Source organism: Brassica napus, chromosome C4 (assembly GCF_020379485.1).
Source record: "Brassica napus cultivar Da-Ae chromosome C4, Da-Ae, whole genome shotgun sequence".
NCBI lineage: Eukaryota > Viridiplantae > Streptophyta > Magnoliopsida > Brassicales > Brassicaceae > Brassica > Brassica napus.
In genome coordinates, this window is record NC_063447.1 from 1,342,497 (window position 1) to 1,362,683 (window position 20,187).

At 39.0% G+C, this 20,187-nt stretch overlaps 6 protein-coding genes across 6 annotated transcripts; 4 read left to right on the plus strand and 2 right to left on the minus strand.

Annotated features, from left to right (window-relative positions):
- Window positions 1-103: 103 nt before the first annotated feature.
- Window positions 104-3,679, minus strand: LOC106415379 (exportin-2). Its single transcript, XM_013856065.3, has 2 exons — window positions 482-3,679; window positions 104-376 (listed from the first exon to the last, which is right to left on the minus strand). Exon 1 carries the CDS (start codon window positions 3,397-3,399, stop codon window positions 484-486), a length of 2,916 nt encoding a protein of 971 aa, XP_013711519.2. The 5' UTR covers window positions 3,400-3,679; the 3' UTR covers window positions 104-376; window positions 482-483.
- Window positions 3,680-8,364: 4,685 nt separating this feature from the next.
- On the plus strand, window positions 8,365-10,198 carry LOC125585401 (transcription factor ABA-INDUCIBLE bHLH-TYPE-like). The gene has a single exon (XM_048754395.1). It carries the CDS (start codon window positions 8,475-8,477, stop codon window positions 9,987-9,989), a length of 1,515 nt encoding a protein of 504 aa, XP_048610352.1. The 5' UTR covers window positions 8,365-8,474; the 3' UTR covers window positions 9,990-10,198.
- On the plus strand, window positions 9,834-11,378 carry LOC106415722 (succinate dehydrogenase subunit 4, mitochondrial). Its single transcript, XM_022702146.2, has 2 exons — window positions 9,834-9,971; window positions 10,754-11,378. The coding sequence occupies exon 2, from the start codon at window positions 10,786-10,788 to the stop codon at window positions 11,197-11,199; it is 414 nt and encodes a 137-aa protein (XP_022557867.2). The 5' UTR covers window positions 9,834-9,971; window positions 10,754-10,785; the 3' UTR covers window positions 11,200-11,378.
- Window positions 11,379-11,588: 210 nt separating this feature from the next.
- LOC106411893 (putative RING-H2 finger protein ATL21B) lies at window positions 11,589-14,335 on the plus strand. The gene is made up of 2 exons (XM_013852748.3): window positions 11,589-12,813; window positions 13,459-14,335. Exons 1-2 carry the CDS (start codon window positions 12,156-12,158, stop codon window positions 13,881-13,883), a joined length of 1,083 nt encoding a protein of 360 aa, XP_013708202.1. The 5' UTR covers window positions 11,589-12,155; the 3' UTR covers window positions 13,884-14,335.
- A 29-nt stretch (window positions 14,336-14,364) lies between these two features.
- LOC106450505 lies at window positions 14,365-15,284 on the minus strand. Its single transcript, XM_013892177.3, has one exon. It carries the CDS (start codon window positions 15,125-15,127, stop codon window positions 14,738-14,740), a length of 390 nt encoding a protein of 129 aa, XP_013747631.1. The 5' UTR covers window positions 15,128-15,284; the 3' UTR covers window positions 14,365-14,737.
- Window positions 15,285-15,587: 303 nt separating this feature from the next.
- LOC106414686 (putative galacturonosyltransferase 2) lies at window positions 15,588-18,547 on the plus strand. The gene is made up of 8 exons (XM_013855295.3): window positions 15,588-15,885; window positions 15,986-16,014; window positions 16,099-16,158; window positions 16,235-16,357; window positions 16,444-16,536; window positions 16,610-16,938; window positions 17,207-18,152; window positions 18,231-18,547. The coding sequence occupies exons 1-8, from the start codon at window positions 15,741-15,743 to the stop codon at window positions 18,504-18,506; spliced, it is 2,001 nt and encodes a 666-aa protein (XP_013710749.3). The 5' UTR covers window positions 15,588-15,740; the 3' UTR covers window positions 18,507-18,547.
- Window positions 18,548-20,187: the final 1,640 nt, after the last annotated feature.

Below are 20,187 nucleotides of genomic sequence, written 5' to 3' on the forward strand. Positions count from 1 at the left end.
AGGCTCTTATAACAAGCCCATTTGATAAGCCCACAAATAAACTATTCTTCCATATTGCAGAAACATGATTTTAGATGTAAAATTTTAAGATGGGACAACGACATCGACAGAACAGAATGCACATAAACACATATAGTAACATCACCATTCAATAGATAAACAACAACACCCCCCCATGAAAATTGCCAAAACCAAACAAAGAAACTCATGTTTTGTATGATAATGCTCTTGTCCCTTTGTCCAAATGATATGAAACTCCCGATTTAAGGCCCAAAAAGAAAACAATGATAATGCTTATACCGCCACTTTTCTTCGAAGACGCAAATGCAATGTTGCTGTGTGTTTTCCTCCTCCTTTCTCCTCACACTCATCTCTCCTGTTACAGTCACACCAACATCAAGATTTAATCCTAAATCAATAGCCAAGAAGACAGTAGTTACACAGACTTGAAAACAATCTCAAAGTACAACAGACCACTTACTTTCAAACGATTATGGAGTTGTAAGCGCTGCAGAGCTGAAGCAAAGCTGCCTGGTTAGCTTTTTCGAGATTCTCACCAATTATCTGCGGGTATCTACCAGGAGAAGCAGCAGAAAGCCTGGCCAAAGAAGCAACCACGAACTGCTTCGGATCTCTAATGTCTGGAAGAGGATCCGCTTCTCTTCTCCCAGCATTGTGAAGACTCACAAAGGCAGCTGTGTATCCAACATTCTCCAAGACGTCTGGCATTTCAGGTTCTTCAACGGCTCTTTCCTGCTCAGGCCTTGAAACAAGCGTCACTATGCTGTCCAGCATAGCTCCCCAGATCTTAGAAGCTGCTGGATGAAGAAGGTCTGGAGTCTCACATATGAGTCTCGTTGCGGCAACTGCAGTTAGCTTTACCTCGACACTTCCCATGATCAGCTTAACGTTTGGAATCCAGAATTGCTGCACGATGGTGGTGAAAATGTTGGGCTGAACAGTATTCATAGTGTCGACTAGATGAGCATGTCCGTGCTTCACCAAGAAGAGGGACATGAATACCACTAGCGATTTCTGGAACTTAATAGTCTTCTTGTTCTGAAGACGTGTGAACAGAGCACTCCATACGCCCGTCATGTACGGAGCAATGGCACCGTAGTCGAGATACTCGATCACAGTATTGAGCACATAAAATCCTTGCTCATCCGTGCTAGGAGCTGCAACCAGTTTCTCAAATATTCCCAGCACTTGACTCAACCGATTCTCTTGAGTGACCTCATGAGGTGCTTTCTGCAGGAAAGCCTGGAGCAAACGCACTAGAGCTGGAACATTGCCGCTTCTCTTCCAAGACTCAGGCGACAGGAGCAGCAAGAAGATCTGCATGTAGTTCGGGGAGAGAGGCGGTCTGTTCAGCTCAACAAGCTGAGCTAGCAGCTGAAACGCGTAAGGCAAGAACTCTGCTATGTCATTGACCAAAATCATCTGCAGGCTTGGGAAGAGACTCGTTTCAAATGCAGATATAAGAGAGATATCACGTTCACATGCCCTACGAACAAGTACAGCCACAGACTCAAAGATGTAGTGATTAAACGTAGGATTCTTCGGGTTTTTGCAAACTTCACTAAGAACAGAGGTCAAGCCACCGATGCAAGGTCCAGCAACCTCACCACTGATTTCAGCAACACCGAGGACCCGCATTATACACTTCATAATATATTGATTCTCCTCAGATTCAGGAAACTTCAGTGCATCAAACAGATTCGTCATCAACTGCAGCAAAAACGGGCTTATATCACCAGCGACATACCTGCTCCTTCCACCTTCCTCCTTTACTAGCAAGAGCTTCTCTATGCAGCTAGCAGCATATGAGTGCACCACGTTCGACTCTGCTTTAAGGAACCGGACCAGCTCCGGGAACAACTGCATTGCAAAGGGCTTTGGTAGATGACTGCGAAACATCGTTAAGAACTTCAAAGACCCTGCCTTCAGCATTGGAAAGCTGTTGACGTCGTGGCTTTGCAACTCGGGGAGAATAATGCTTGCAAAGAAGCTTTGAACATCAATAAGATCTGTGGATACAGACGTACCCCCTGCCTTCTTCGTAGCCAGCGAGACGACCAAGTAAATTGCACAGTCCTTGTCTTTCCATTGCACAGCCGGATTAGATGAAAAGGAGCTCAAAAGCTTCTGTATCTCATGAGAAACCACTTCTGTCACCTGTCCTTTGTAGTTTGTGGCAAGTCCTTTAAGCAACTCACACGCGATCCTCCTCCTAGTGTCCACATCGCTTCCCTCCATGTCCCTCCGGATAAACTCAATATAGTTCATCTCAAAAAGCTCTTCATCTTCATCCCTCAAAGAAACATTAGGAATCACAATGCTCTGGCAGATTTCCTTAATCACATTCTCGCCAGCAAACAACGCATGGTGCGCACTCGTGCTCACAGTGGTCAAAAACTTGATTGCAGTAGTAGCTAGCTGATCCCTACTAGGAGACTTCGACACATCCCTGAGTAACGTCCACACGGCTGATGCAAAACCCTCCAAAAACTTTTGGAACTCCTCTTCGTACTTCTCCATGTACAAGTTAATGTTCTCACAAACAGCTGCACGAAGATCATCCACAAGCGTCAAACCATCTTCTGTGCTCTCCAAGGCGGGATAGTTCGAGGACAAACACTTCTTAAACACTCCCATCCACTTCTCCATATTATCCTCGAAGAACTCAGGCAAGTCCTGGAAGTTCAACGAGAAAAATATCCTGCAGCAAAGCTTCTGAGACTCAAATAAAGGCTTAAGGTTCGCAGCCGATCCACCAGAGCTCACAGCGGAATCAATCAACGAATCCGTTTTAACGAATATCTCTTGCAACGGAGGAGCGAAAATCTCAAGGCAATACTTAATATCAAGAAACAGCTCATCGGTTCTATACTGATGCCTAAAGTTCTTGAAAATCGAATTCGCAGTCCCGAGAATACCGTTAACGGCCGCGTAATCCCCGGCGAGAGCAGCCTTCTGGAGGCTGGAGACGAGCTCGGGGAGCAACGCAGGCCAGTTTCTCGGGAAATCGTGCTTACCGATGACGGCTAGGGCTTCGCTGAGCTGGCTCTGGATTCTCGGGGAAGAGGAGAGCATGAGGGAGACGATCAGCGTCTTGATCTGCTCCTTCTCCGAAGGTGTGATCGGAGAGACGCCGGAGTCGGCGGAAGGGAGCCACCGCGAGCGGAGATGGTTCTTGAAGTTGACGGCGGCGGCGTGGCGAGTCTGCTCCTCGACGGAAGGCTCCGCGATGAGACGGAGCACGACTAAGCCGTAGTTTGGCAGATCGGCGGCTTCGGAGAGAAATCTCTCGGCGGCGCGGCGAGGCTCGGGGATCGGGGAGAGCGTGTGGAGGAAGCACTGCGAGAGGTTCTGGAGAGTCTCCGGATTCCACTCCATTGTTCGATCGAATTCGATAAAGAGACGGCGAAGAGAGAGTAGCTAGGGTTTCTGATTTCAGAGGGAAACAGAATGATTTTTATTTTTAAAGAGATGACATGAAGGTGGAGAAAAGGTTCGATGAGCTCGTCGGGTTATCGGGCTTGGTTGTACCCGAGAGACAGATACGACTGGGCCTTTGTTCAATTTTTAAGCCCATGACCTAAATGGGCCTAACTTGGATTCACGAGCATTAACTATGGTTTCTGAGCAAGAATCTCTGTCGGTGAGACTTTCTCGTTTCCCGAGTATTGACTTTTCTTTAATTGAATAAATCAGCAACTAGAAAAACGTGTTGTATAGCGTATTACGTGACGTATGTGAAAATTTGTGCATGGAAACTAACTGATTAATGTAAATAAGATAATAAAGGGACGTATACTTCGTCGAACATGGCGTAAAGCCGTCAACGTCCGAGCCGCTGGTCCAAAACATAACACGTTCTTTGGTCTTCTATATTTAAAGTAGTATTGCTAAACAAAAAGAGAGTTTCTTGGTCAAATAAATAATACTAATCCTAGTATTTTACCAATAAAATAAGGGTAATTTTATCAAATAGCTATCAAAAAACTTTTTTTTTATTTTGAAAATTTAATATTTATTTTTATTTAAAAAAATTGAAACCATATCTTCAAAATCATATCCTTTAACTCTAAACCCTAAGTTTAGTTTATTTAATCATATGATATAAATGTAATTTTATTTTTTAATAAAAAAAATTGGTCTTTTTTTTCATTAGAAAATATTTATGCGACAAAAACTTAAAAAGTGATATGTTAGAGAATTTTCCGTAAAATAAATAATACTTCTAGTAATTAACTTTGATGGCGTTTTTGTTTGTTTGTTTGTGCTGCTTGATTCCAGTGGTTTTAGTGGTGTTTGAATTGAATCCAAAAGGTAATAAATAACAAACTCCACACGAGCACGAATAGAATTTTGTAGCAGAATAATTAACAAAAGAGAAGATAGTATAGTAATGATAAGAAGAAGCATGGCATCTGATGCTCAGTTTGGTTTCTCATACTTTTTTTAGTTAACTACAGTACTTAAGCTTGCATTTCTTACACGTGGGACGTGCTATATCACGAATGATGCACACTAAAGTGACACGTGACGCATGATGTATTTGTCGTAATTTGAAAATAAAGTTAAAATGTCGATTTCATGGCTCCACCATTGAATCATGAAAAACGCGTGATGGATAGAAAAAAATGGAGTTGCGTAAGCCAATTGATTCTTTTTTATTGATTAGTAGTAGTACCTTTGCTCCAATCGCCTATCGAACTTTTATCCGTAACTTCTTCCTAACTCTCTTTTAAAATTTTCTTAAACGCTTATCATTTTTATCTACCATATCCATACATAACAGTTTAAAAGATTGTTTTGTTGAAAACAAAAAAAGAATGTGAGACATCAGAAGTAATTGTCTGTAATAAAGACCACCGTAGTCACGAGTGTCTCCACATAACCCCACATTTCTCCTCTTCGTTCTCTACCATACGTTAGCAGGCTCTATCCTCTTACTGCTTATCCATCATGCTTACTTTGTTTTATTCCATCGAAAATAAAACCTTATCATCTATACTGAGTTCACATTTGTTTTGGTAACTAGTTTTAATGTGACAATCCGTCCCGCTCACTTGGAATCCAGCTCACGTTTCTACAGGGCACCGACTCCAACTCTTCCACTATGAGTCATCTCTGCCTCCATAATTAAGTTGTTAGTGCGCTTGGTGTTACTCGAACCCAAGGCCTCACTCTATAACAACACTCCCACACGACGAGTTGTCACCAATTAACATGCGGATCAATTGGTGACAACTCGTCATGTAGGAATGTTGTTAAAGAGTGAGGTCTTGGGTTCGAGTAACACCAAACGCACCACCAACCTAATTATGGGGTTAAAGATGACTCATAATGAAGGGCTTGGGGTCGGTGCCCTGCAGGGTTTTGAGCCGGGTTCCGAGTGAGCGGGACGGATTGTCAGAAACTGTCGACTTTTTATGTGACAACCCGTCCCACTGACTGGGACTCCAGGCTCACATTTCTGGAGGACACCGACCCTAACTCCTCCATTATGAGTTTTTTCTGACTCCATAATTATGTTGTTGGTGCGTTTGGCATTATTCAAACCTAAAACTTCACCCTTTACCAATACTCCCACATGACGAGTTGTTATAAGTAAGTGGGACGGGTTGTCACACTTAAGAAGCAAGAACATGTTATCAGGCCAAAAATATTCTCTTAGACATGTAGAAAATAGGATTAGACGAATCTACGTATGCACGTATTTAGGGTAATACTCGATTAAATATGAGGGTTTTTTTTTTTGCTCTATCAAAAGATAAAAGAATTTAAAGATGGTGCGACTTCCACATTACTCAAAGAGCACCAACCATGGCGTTATCATAATAAATTAATAACCTACAAAAAGGGTCAACTTTAACATGTCACAATACATCATGTACATTTTTTTTTGTCACTAACATCATGTACATATTTATATTTTAGCTTTCTGTATTATGTAATTCGATCGCTGAAAGCATTTTACAAAGACACGATATAAAAAATATATAGCTTTTTAATTGTTATCATTTTCTTACTGCAACCTTAGTGATTCTACTAACGAAACAAATACAAAGACAGAATAGTCGATTTATAAGAAAATGATACGATGAAAACCAATAAGTATCATCATATGTTTTTATACTGTTATTTTTGTATAAAACAAAATGGTGTTGCATGTATTTTATACTATTATATTTTATACTACTATATTTCCTACCATTGGTTTTTACTCTTTTCAATAATTCTATCATATATATAATAAAGAAAAATTATCTTAAATAATCATTTTTAGTTTATTTTCACAAAAATAGATTTTCAAAAAGGAAAATAACCAAAAATTTTTTATTAAAGGGTAAATATGTATTTATACCCTTAGGTTAACTAATCTAATATTTAGGATTTAGATTTAAGAGATTGAGTTTTGAAGATGAGTTCAAATTTTTAAAAATTAAAAATAAAATTAAAATTTTCAAAATAAAAAAAAAAAATTTGGTCATTTTATTCTTTGAGATTTATTTTTGTGACAAACACTTAAAAAATAGCTATTTGAGAGAATTTAATCCATAAACCCAAAAATTATCATTTTATGTCACTAATCGAATCCATCAAGTAATCTTGCCCAATCATATATGATTAAATTTTCAGAATTACTATCATGAACGATATATTGTATCATGGATTTTCTAGCTAGTCTTGACAAGACTCCCGTGTAACTAAATTTATTGAAGACTAGCTAGAAACTCCGTGTAGACTAATAATAATGGTCTAGCAAAAGATCATGACCACTTTGTATATGATATAAAGATGTTAAATTCATCCCGGGTGAGTATTCCTTCCCTACATTGCACGGAAGCTTCATCGGACGTCCGCTTCCCGCTTCCCGCTTCGGACGTCCGCTTCCCGCTTCGGAACCTTGTGGAAGCTTACGGAATCTCGCTTCCAAAACGCTTCCAAAATATTCTTTTTAAAAACACGTTGGAAGCTTATGATTTTGTTTTGGAATCACGCTTCCGTTCTTTAAAAAAAAAATACAAGGTTGAATATCAATAAAAATATAATCATAGTTATTAATTTCTGTAAAATCAAAATTTTAATAGTAATGAATAGAGAAGATATAAATATATAAATATTAAAATTAATACTATAAATTATCTTTATGTATTGAAGTTTTTATTAAACATATATCATATATTCAAATATATTGTGTCAATTATTTATGAAGCATTAACAATAATTAATATAATAATTTCTTTTAAACTTAATTTATGTCTATTTTCACAGTTTTAATATGAAATCATTACAAAATTATTGCAAATGAATAAATAATTTATTTAAATTTATAACATATAATTTTTAGTCCTATTTTTTTAAAAAAAAATCTTATATACACATATGGATATACGCTTCCAATACGTACCCGCTTCCTAATTTTTCAAAAAATCTCGCTTCTGCGCTTCTATACGCTTCTGCTTCCGCGTACCCGTTTCCGTTTCCATGTAACATAGTTCCTTCCACACGGGAATAAAGTTGATGTATAAAAATATTGCAACATTTTAACGATTTTAGTAAATGCTACTACCATAAATATGTTTTTGGTTATAATTCGATATAAACTCAAGCAATTACTACTTTAAATCCATGTTACAGATAATCATGTGATATGTTACATATATTTAAAATGATTTGAATCTAAGGGGAGCAAAGCGATAAGAAAACTACAACAACATGCGGATAAGAAAAAGTTAGGTTAAAGTCATCACATGTGGTCTCACGGAGCGAGACTCCTTTTGTTGAACGTTACAGTTAGGCATGAGATTCACGCAAATCTTATGCGACAAATAATTTCTCTTCAAATTTTCTAAAATTAAAAGGAAAACGTAATTTCATTACATCGTGTATTAAATTAAAGGACTATTAATGAGAATAATAATAACAGATAGTCCAATTAAATGGACCCACGTTAATAACGATGTCTGAAATAAATAACCACCCCACCAGATAATTCAAACGATATTTTTTCTTTTCGTTTTTTATGCATGTGATTGCTTTTTATTGGTTGAGACAAAATAATATAAACAATTATATTCAGTACTATTTGGTACATAAATCTATTTAAAAATCTTTCGACCATGTGATGATGATCTATACTTTTTTTTATTTTCCTAATTATTATTATTATTTTATTTTTTTGGATGTGATCTATACAAATATTTGAATCTCACGTAGGTACATATACACGTGTTTAAATTCACACATTAATCAGGTTTCTAGTTCTAAACATTAGGAAACTCAACCATGGTTAACCTCATAACCCAACTCTAAAACGTTGCATAAGTAAACCACGGTTGGTTTTTTTAAAAAGAGTCTTCTTCTTCGTACAAAACTTACCCAAGTCCCCTCTCTCTCTTTCTTCTTCTCCAAACTCTTGTTTTCATATACCGTTTGGTTCTGCTGAAGTTTTGTTTAAGATGAATACGAGTGATGTAGTAGGATGGGAAGATGAAGATACTAGATCCATGGCCAGCGCCGTGTTAGGAAACTCAGCTTCCGATTTTCTTACAGCGAACTCAAACTCAAATCAGAATCTGTTTCTCGTCATGGGAACCGACGATGGTCTCAACGAGAAGCTCTCTCGCCTCGTGGATTCTCCAAACCCCGAGAGTTTCAGCTGGAACTACGCCGTGTTCTGGCAGCAGACCGTGTCTAGATCCGGACAGCAAGTCCTCGCTTGGGGAGACGGGTGTTGCCGCGAGCCCAAGGAAGAGGAATCTATGGCTTATAACTTAGAGGAAGAGATGAGGTGGCAGTACATGAGGAAGAGAGTGCTTCAGAAGCTACACAGGATGTTCGGTGGATCCGATGAAGACGACTACGCTTTGAACTTAGAGAACGTTACGGCTACTGAGATGTTCTTCTTGGCTTCGATGTATTTCTTTTTTAACCACGGAGAAGGTGGTCCGGGGAGGTGCTTTGCTTCGGGGAGACACGTGTGGTTGTCGGATGCGGTTGGCTCTGATTATTGTTTTAGGTCTTTTATGGTTAAATCAGCTGGGATAAGGACTGTTGTTATGGTTCCTACTGATGCTGGTGTTCTTGAGCTTGGTTCTGTTTGGTCTTTGCCTGAGAATGTAGAGTTGGTTAGGTCTGTTCAAGGTTTGTTCGCCAGGAGAGTTAAGCCACCAAACATGAGCGGAGGAAAGATTCACAAGCTTTTCGGACAAGAACTGAATAGCTCACATCACAACAATAACGGCTCAACAATTGGTTACACATCTCAAGAAATAGATGTGAAAGTGCAAGAGAATGTGAATGTGGTTGTTGTAGACGATAAGAATCACAAGGTGATGAAGACTTCTTGTAATGAGAAAAGACCAGCGAGTTTATTACCAGAAGGAGTGTCTGTTGTGGAGGAGAAGAGACCGAGGAAGCGAGGGAGGAAGCCTGCTAACGGGAGAGAGGAGGCGTTGAACCATGTGGAAGCTGAGAGGCAGAGACGGGAGAAGCTTAACCAGAGATTCTACGCGTTGCGAGCTGTAGTTCCAAACATATCTAAAATGGACAAAGCTTCTTTACTTGGAGACGCGATCTCTTACATCAAAGAGCTTCAAGAGAGAGTAAAGATCATTGAAGCTGAAGCAGTAACCGAGTCAAAGACAATGGCCACTAAGGGAGAAGAGAGTCAAGAAGTTGTTGACGTTCAAGCTGGGGAAGAAGAGGTTGTTGTGAGAGTGGTCTCACCGTTGGAGTCACATCCAGCTTCGAGAATCATACAAGCAATGAGAAACTCAGAGGTTGTTAGTGTTATGGAGTCTAAGCTTTCATTAGCTGAAGAGACACTGTTTCACACTTTTGTAGTAAAGAATAATAACGGATCGGATCCATTGACGAAAGAGAAGGTTATAGCAGCGGCTTACCCGCAAACCGGCTTGACGCAGCAGCTATTACTACCATCTTCTAGTTCACAGGTATCTGGTGATATCTAGCTTTCAAGCTTCTTATCTTGTTCAGTATAGGAAGACTTGAGGTTCAACTAGAAATAGATATATCCTTTTTTCTTTCTTAGAGTGAAAGTAATCCAGTTTTCGTATAGTATTTGCTAACATTATCATGAATAAGTTGAATTCATTAACTGGTATATTTGTATTTTGGGAATATTTTTCATACTTAAGATAATCAAAAGATATTTTTGACTTTTTTCCTTCTTTGAATTATATATGAGGAAGTAATATGTGTAATGTTTCTGTCTATCTAATGGCATATATGTTTATCCAAATATCTCATTTATGTTATCCATTATATGTTCATATCCAAGTTCTTTGCCAATTAGTTAACGTAAGAGATATTACTATCTTTTGATAAGTTAATAAGTTAACATTAATATTATTTTTAAAATACTATATATTAATTAGACCCGAAGAATCGGAAATTCAGTTTCGGTTACAAACGCGATTTGAACAAAAAAAAATCCCTCTCTCACTAACAATTTCTTTGCCAATTTCACAATACCTCTCTGGCTCTCTCACTCACTATGTAAATGTGTGTGAATTAGTTTAGATTGCAGATATCATAGTAAACCTGACTTGTGCAAATGACTATGTTGCTTCATAGTATATTATATAGTTCAGACATGATTAATCAGATGTTATATAATTATTATCTCACTCATTAATTAATAAACCAATCCTATGAAATTAGACCTATATATGCTTCATCTTTCTCAGTCACTTGCTCTTTTTTCTCCGATCAGATCCAAAAATCAAATCCGCTTCCGACGCCGCGATGTCTCTCCGTCGTTCTCTCCTCGGCCTCCACCGTCAAACCCACAACCTCTCTCTCTCAAAGTCTTCACCTTTCTCGATTACCAACATCTCCTCCCCTTCCGTCGCCGTGATCGGAAGAGAAATCTCCTCGATCCCATTTTCACTGACACAGAGACTCAAACCGGACTGTAGTAATCTCGTCGGCGATCGTTCTCTCGGGCAATCTCAGCTGGCTCGTCTCCCGTCTTCTCGAGGCTACAGCAACGCGTCTCTCGTACGGAAGATCCCTGTTCTGTTCCACATCAACGCGGGGATGGAGGAGGTTTTGGCGGATTACGTTCACCAAGAGCTGACCAGGAATCTCATGGTGATCTCTCTGGGGTTGTTCCAGATCATCGTTATCAAAGACGTCGTCGTTTTTCTTTTCTTCTGAGCAAAAGGAATCATCTTTTGGGGTGATAACAGTGAGCTAAAAGTCATTCCTTTTTTATCTTTCTTCTTGTATGAATAAGAACATTGATGAAATTGTCATCTTAATCTTTCTAAGCTTCTTTGTCTGGTCTATTTGATTTAGTTTATGTTGGAATAAAAGAGAAGTTTTCCCAGGCTCTATTCTAGGTCTTGGCGTTCGGTTTTCGGTTGGGTTCTTTCGGTTTTCGGTTTTTCGTTAATCTATGAAATTCGGTTCGGATCCGGTTCGGTTCTTTTTGGTTTCGGTTCGGCTCAGATATCAATTATAAGAACCGACTAATATCCTATAAATTTGTGGTTTCAATTCAGTTATGGTTCGGTTCCGATTTTTTCGGTTAATTTTGGATGATCCGGGGTAAAAACAATTTATTGGGAATTTTTTGGATATAAATAGGGTAATTTGGATAAATTTTAATATTTTGGATAAAAACTATTCGAGTAATTCGGTTCTTTAGGATAATTTGGATAATTTAAAATATTCTAGATAAAAAAAATATTCGAGTATTTCGATTTTTTTTTGATAGTTCGGTATATAAGTAGTGAGTTTTGAATATTTAGTATTTTTAATACTAAATATAATTAATATTTTTAGGTATATAAATTTTATTTCGGATATTCGGGTATCCATTCGGTTCCGGTTCGATTTCGGTTTTTCGGTTATAGAAATATAGGAACCGTTCGGTTATCTTTCAACTTTGGTTCGGTTTCGGATTCGGTTTTCGGTTTTGTTTTTATGGCCATGCCTACTCTATTCTCTGTAATTAGCACATCTCTTTTGCATTTGTTTTGTTAAATAGATTTCTCTGACTATTGATATATTCTTCAAAGAAAAACAGAGACTTTGCTAAGCGTAACTACGTATGAATTGATACAATTGTCTATTAGAATGGCTAAATCCGTTAGTAGCCAAACAACATTATGACATTCTCAAAGCAACTGCTCACTTTATTTTTCCTCCTCTTCTTCCTCTTACCTCTCCGTCACGCCTCAAAACCTAAAAAATGTCCTCCTTCCCGCTGGGGATGGCTTAGTTGCGGGCCGCCCTCGGAAGTACCCATTCGTTTTCCTTTCTGTGACCACAAGGGATTCAATCTCCGTAGCAACAATCTCAATAAAACAGTCCTACACCTTCCCATGTCCGGAGCCTTTCTTGTCGAGAGCATCGACTACCTAAACCAACGTATATCTATCAGCGACCCTGACAACTGTTTGGCTAAGCGGCTTTTGACATTCAACCTTTCAGGATCTCCCTTCTCTTCTCCTTTCTATACCGAACACACGTTCTTTACCTGTCCTGGTGACGTCGTCTTACCCTCCTCGTATCGGTCCATCCCTTGCCTAAGCAATTCTACTTCCTCTTTCTACGCCACAACTAGTTATGAGCAGGCAAGCAGCTCTGCGTTTCGTTCTTGCCAGATTGTGAAGAGATTAGATGTTCCGGCTAGTTACATCAACAGCGAAAGCCTCTTGCTGGAGTGGCACTCGCCCAATTGCACGAGCTATGAGATGGATTACTTGAGATGTGGATTCAAGAACAAGGCCTCCCTCGAAGTCAAATGCTTCGGTAATGAACCTGGTATGGATTCGGTAATTTTCTTATGTTATTCTCTGTTCCTGATGATCCAAGTAAACCCCATTGGTCGTATGTATGAAGAATTGGTGAAAGCTTCAAACCCACGCAATCTTTATGAAAATAATATAAAATCATAGTAGGAATTAAATTTGACAACCAGGTTTTGACTTTAATATTTTGGTGTTTTATAGAAAATATCAAATCCAACTAATAGTCTAAAGAAAGACTGAAGACACTAACTGCAGAAGGATTCTCAAATTCTAAATTTTTTTTAATAACATTTCTCTATTTCTTTACATCCTATAAATAGAAAATCTGGCATCCAATGTATTCAACCTTAATAAACTTAGTGATTAATACCCTGCCAGTGTGCATTAGTGGGACTGGCAAATGTTTGTAATTTCTATTCAAAATTTTATATTAAAATAAAAAGAACCGTATAATTTGATTTTTTTTATAGAAAAAAAATCAGAGGGATGTTATTTAGAAGTTTTAAAAAAAACCCATATTCAATTCAGTTTAAATTCAATTACTGTACTTTTATGCTAAGAACCTAAATAAATACAAAGTGATAAAATCGAAATATGAATTAATTCGGTGTTCCTTTAACGGTCTAGACTCTAAAGTGTTATCTTCACACAGTTGCAGCTTCTAAAAGAAACAGAGGAAAAGAATCAATAATAGTATGCGTGTCCATATTCGGAGGAGTCATCTTATTCTTTCTCTGTTTAACATGTATCGCTTGCCTCGTAGACAAGTGTAGCAATGTCGAGGGTTCCGATTCCCCGAGACAAGAGATTGTGGAATCAAGAGAGATGATCGGAAGGGCCACGAATAGGGGCCTTGACCAGTGTACAATAGAAACATACAAGAAAATGGAGTTGGGAGAAAGTATAAAGCTTCCGGGGACAAATGGAACTGCGTGTCTTATTTGTTTATCAGAGTATGCGAGCAAAGAAACCGTACGGTTCATACCAGAATGTGACCACTGCTTCCACGTGGAATGTATTGATGTGTGGCTCAAGATTCATGGTTCATGCCCTATTTGTCGGGACTCGCGCGCATTAAGATAGAAGCATGGGTTGATTGGCGACTAGTGTTTGGTTCATTCAGGCTTTAGTTGCTGGATTCTATTTTAACGTTACAATGAATGCTACGGGTTAATTTGTGTGTATACATGTGCGAGTGTTTACTATATAAATTGATGGTCTATGCTTTCTGCATAATTAGCCTACTCTTCCATACCTATATCTATTAGGATTATTTCTTTTGAAGCCTCATTCTTTCTTTAATCTGATGTTAACTATCAGGAAACACTAAAGCTTATTGTTTTTCTTCAATTGTCGAATTCATGTTCATTCCACCACACCTTGTAAAAAGTCTCTTAACATCAAACGCTGGATCTAAAAGGATTGGTCAAAAAGAGAAGGGCCTGGACTATTGTTCTTTTTGACATTATGATCTTTGTTTCCACATATTTTTGGATCCACTCTGTTACAAGCCAAAACACATGTGAACACTTTCAAATCCACTGTGTCAACACATGGTGTGCCCTTACGTTAAAAATTTATACGTTTGATTTCCTTTTCATACATTGCTTAAGAGATCCACACTACGCCATTAACAATAACATTTGACTCCCCAAATACATGGCACCCTTTAGAAACCACAGATATTCGAAATCCCCTGTTGTCTAATGACAATGACTCCACAAATTGAACAAAAAAAAGTTACACAAATTAATGATGATATTTAACTCCAATATCGCAAAAATAAATAAACATACTCCACAAATCTCTTCAAAGTTTTGATTTTGTTTTTTTTGGAACAAGCAAAAAATTAGAAAACATAATTATGACGAGACTTGAATTAAACCTGGGAGATTAGCAGTTAACAACAAACAACCTTAAACGTGGAAAATGATCTATCAATCATCACCTTCGTCGATCGTCCACCCCAGCTGACGAGGTCTCCTCTGATCCACCACCGCAGCCGTCTCCGCCGGCAAATCGGCCAGCGTCGCGAGAGAAGAAGACGAAGAAAGCGACTGTAGATTCGATGAAGACGACGAAGAAGCCGCCGGGAAGTTCATAGCCATGATGTTTCCCTCGCTCCACGACTTCCGGATCGGGAACGAGATGCTCTCCGAGCTCCCGTGGCGTCGGCACGGCTTCCGCCGCTGGTTTTGACTCTTCTTGGCGCCGTCGTGAAGCGCGCAGTCGCAGTTTTTGTGGTAGGGACGCCGCTCGATAGCGGAGTCGAGGCCGGAGATGCAGCCTTCGAAGATGCAGCGGAATATTCCGTCGGCGGCGGACATCGTTTGGTCTTCGAGATCCGGCGGAGATAAACGAAGAAAGGATCTGAGTCTTTCGCGGAACTCAGATTTAATTTAACTTATATAAATAAAGACAGGTTTGTTTGTTTGTTTGTGTGTAATAAGTTAGTTATCACGTGTACGTGTTTATTAAATGGGCCCAATAAAAGCAGCGCTAACAACGTGTCTGGGCATTATATAAATATCGCGTCTTTATTGGGCCCATCTCAACCTACGCGTGATTCATTTACTTTTACTTAATTAATTTAATAGACGGCGCAAGGGTTGCCAGCCTGGCATAGATTAAACGATGTCGTTTCTAGCCAATCGATTGAAAACGACGCTGTTAAGGTGTTGGGCTGAAACGACGACGTTTAATTAACAAGAATCGGGGCTCATATGTAAATAAAGAAAACAGTAAGGCTCAACCGCCAAAGAAATAATCTGATAAATCAAAACGATGACGTTTCAGCTCCCCGCGCATATAAATAACCGATTTTGAAATAGCTCGTTGAGAGAACAAAGAGAAAGCTTCTTGGAGAGAGAGATAAAGAACGATTCAGTTTGTTGATCGATCGTCTCTAAGAATCATCGTTCAGGGTTTGAAGGTTTAGGGATGGCGAGGAGAGTCGAGGGAAGGAACAGGTTCAGAGACTTCTTTCTATGTTCGCTCCCAGTTGCATTCATCATGGCGTTTGTCTACGTTCTCGTTTCCTCTTCCATCTTCGGCTTCTACGCTCCTCACATCCAATCACCCTTTGGTTCGTTCTCTCTTGATCGTTTCTTGTATATTTCTTTATATTATCTGACGTTAATGGCACGAGTGTTTGCTTTCCTCATATACTTTATTAAACGTTTCAGATAATAAAGAGAGTAACTTCATCGACAAGGTACAGTTATATCATCACATTTGTACTTAATTGGTTATGAAAGATTTGGAATGAGATCATCATGTGTTGGATGCTTGGTTTCAGGATCTTGGCTGGAGAGAAAAGGCGGCTCTTGAATCGTTTCCCTCTCTTTTCTCAAAAGAGGCAAGTGTCTCTTTGTCTTTTGTAAGTCCGTTTTTTTGTGTTGCTAAAAGATACTTAATACAAGTGTATGACACAGATGCTTGATGCTCTCAATGGTACTGCTACAACATCCGATTCGAATCCTTTGAGCATAGATGCAATCAGGAAGAAAGATCCTTCTTTGTCATGGAGAGTAGAGGACGAAGTTGAGAGTTCTGAGGTGGATATATATGAACGTATATCATAACTTTTCTATGTTTTTAACCAGTACGAAGTTACTGACGATGCTTGTGGTATCTTCACCAGGATCAAATGGATAATAACTTCGGTCACGGGACCTGGACAAGAGAAGGAGGAGGCCAAGTGTTGAACGATACACCAGAGAAGTTGTATCAAAGGGTAACTTTCTTTTTACACCCTTCAAGCTTGCGTGACACGGTTGCTTTAATCTGATCCCTTGTGTTGTTGGAAGAGGATGAGACAGGAGAGAAGAGAGAAACGTGCAAGAGATCTAATGAACAAAGATAATCTCCAAGCCCTTGAGAAGGCAGCCATCCAACGTTCCAAGTCCATCGACTCCGTAGCACCAGGAAACTACAGCATCTGGAGAAACGAGTATCACAAGAGCAAGAGCTTTGAAGATCTGTTGCATCTCATGCAAGACCAAATCATCATGGTGCGAGTTTACAGTAGCCTTGCTAAAATGACCAACAACCTCGCCTTGCACAAAGAGCTAGAAGCAAAGCTAGCATTGATGGAGGAAGAACAAGAAGAATCAACTAATATTGATCAACAACAAAGGTAATATAATGTCAAACTCTTATTGCTTTAGAAAATTCACTAAAAATTATCCGTATATAGATAATTATAAGTGTTAAACACATATGATGTTAGATAACTCCTAATCATCATGGACTTTTCTGTTTCTTTCCTATTCCATAACTAGGTAGGAAAGTGATAACTTGCTACTCAAGTTACTTCAAGTTTAATCCAGTATTGACTCATGAGAGCTATAATACTAATACTGTGTTCTTAAGATAGTAATCTTTTTTTTTGTTTATTGCATCAGAGTTCTTGATACAATCAGAGACATGGGACAGCTGTTATCTAGAGCAAAGGAGAAGCTATATGATTGCAACTTGGTGACAAACAAGCTGAGAGCAATGCTACAAACAGCTGAAGAAGAACTCGTCTCCACACAAACTCATACTACTTTCTTGAACCAGCTAGCTTCCAAATCAATCCCACACGCTATCCACTGCCTCACCATGACCTTGAACCTAGAGTACTCTCTCCTCCCTGCACCAATGAGACACTTCCCAAGAATGGAGAACTTGGAGAATCCAGATCTCTATCACTACGCTCTCTTCTCTGATAATGTTTTGGCTGCATCGGTTGTTGTCAACTCCACAGTCACCAACGCAGACGATCCTTCCCTCCACGTGTTCCACATCGTGACTGATAAACTCAACTTCGGAGCCATGAGCATGTGGTTCCTCCTAAACCCTCCTAAAGAAGCAACGGTCCAAGTCCAACGGTTCGAAGATTTCTCTTGGCTCAACTCGTCTTACTCACCAGTACTTAAACAGCTCGAGTCAGAGGCCATGAAGGAGTTTTACTTCAAGACGGAGAGGTCAGAGTCTGCTGAGTCAGGAGCCGAGAGTCTCAAGTACCGTTACCCTAAGTACCTCTCCATGCTAAACCACTTGAGGTTCTACATCCCCAAGATCTTCCCTAAGCTGGAGAAAGTACTCTTTCTTGACGACGACGTGGTTGTTCAGAAGGATCTAACTCCCCTTTGGTCGGTTGATCTCAAAGGGAAAGTCAACGGGGCGGTGGAGACGTGCGGCGCAAGTTTCCATCGCTTGAAGAGTTACTTAAACTTCAGTGATCGCCACGTGTCGGAGAGGTTTGATCCGGAGTATTGCGGGTGGGCTTATGGGATGAACGTGTTTGATCTTGGGGAGTGGAGGAAGCATAACATCACAGAAACTTACCACTTTTGGCAGAACCTGGTTAGTTCTTTCTTCTTATCATTCATCTCCAAGTGTATATGTATATTAAGTTTAAAATGTTATGTTTGGTTTTTGTAGAATGAGAACAGGACGCTGTGGAAGCTTGGGACGTTGCCGCCGGGGCTGATGACGTTTTATAATCTGACGGTACCGCTTCAGAAGAAATGGCACTTGCTTGGATTGGGGTATAACAGAGAGATCGATGTGAAGAAGATTGAGAGGTCAGCGGTTATACATTTTAATGGACACTCGAAGCCGTGGACGGAGCTGGGGATAAGCAAGTATCAGGCGTATTGGACGAAGTACGCTAGTTTGGAGCATCCTTACATCTCTAGCTGCAGGCTGTTGGAGTGATGAAGAAGAGGAGAGGATCTCGTTAGGTGTACGTAAATAAAGAAGATGATCTCTGAGAGTATAAAAAATGTATATAGGATGAATACTTCAGAGAGATCCATACTTCATCATCAAGATTATAGTTCACGGAGTGATATATGAAAGGAGAAGGCATTTGTATTCGTGGCCTTGAACAGTGACAAATTTACAAAGGGTCACATGCACACACAAATAACAAGAAAAGGAGCAGGGAAAAACTTGTACCTTAGCGTGATAACTGTTATAAAGGAGTATATTGACGTGTTGAAGAAGGACGACAAGAAGTGAATTTTATTTTGCTCTCACACAGCCTCTCTGCCTTAATCTTCAAAATAAAAGCTACTTGAATACTATGTATTCATGTACAACTTGTTCTCATATTCTGAACCTATATCTTAGTGCTGATTTGACTTCAACATAAAAGAAAAAGAATCGGTCACTTCTTCTTTCGGTCCTTGAGTTGTCTCTCTAGAGTTCTGATTCTCTGATTCAGAACTGAACTCCGTGAGATTGTTCTATCTGGAACACTAGAAGATGACTCTGAGGAGTACATACGAGGTTCTTCATGACCAACACTTTGGTCTTTTGACTGCGGAAAGGAAAATGGCATAGGCGAAGGTGGTGATGGCTGCCCTGTAGAGGAAGAGATGACTAACATCAAGGAGATTCAAGAGCTTACTCACATCAGGACGTCTTATTGCTGCAATATATTTATTTACACAAGTCACATCAAAACTCTTTATCTCACTTTTCAAGACTATGAAAAGAGATAGAGTGTTTATACGCAAGACTTGTGTTCAATAAATTAGGTCTGAAGATAACGACTACTAGCATGTATACAAAGCTTGTTAAAAGTAAAAAAACTTTACGAATCATTGCATCAGAACTTGGTGAAGCCGATTGAGTTTCATCAAGCAAGTCATAAACACGACGATCCTGCTTTTGGAAAAAAAAAAATACTTGTCACTTAACAAGAACAAGATCAAAAACCAATTTTAATCTCATTACAAAGGAATCCAAATTCATGCTTTAGTTTCTACATGTAAGCAAGCGTTAACACTTCCATTTTAGAGTTCTCGCAGCATTTATTTTCTCGAGAAACAACAACATAAGAAAATGAAAACTCTTACAAAATCTGAGAGACACAACACACAGAGGTTTTTGAAATCACCACACTTGAGCTGACAGTAGGAGCTATCCAAAACGCAGCGTTTCAGCGATAAGCAACATAGGCTTGAGACTTATTATCCGAGATCCGGATTCGATCCGAGATCCGCTCCGGATCCGCTCCGAAAATAGGATATCCGGGGTGCCCGGATCCGAATCCGGATAGTAAAATCTTGGATCCGTGCAAACCGAATCCGGATCCGGATATCTTAATTTTTAGGTCCGGATATCCGGATCCGGATCCGTATTTTTAAAATACATTAAATTTTTAAATTTTATTAATATTTATATTTGATATTAATATTTATACATGAATTAATCTTATAATATTATATTTTAGTTTTTACAATATTATACATATATAAATATATTTATAAATATTTAATTTATGTATTATATTAAAAAAATTAGTATTTTTTGTTAAAAAAATTATTTTTAATTATTTTGACGGATCCGGATCCGGATCCGGATATCCGCGGATAATAGAATATCGAGA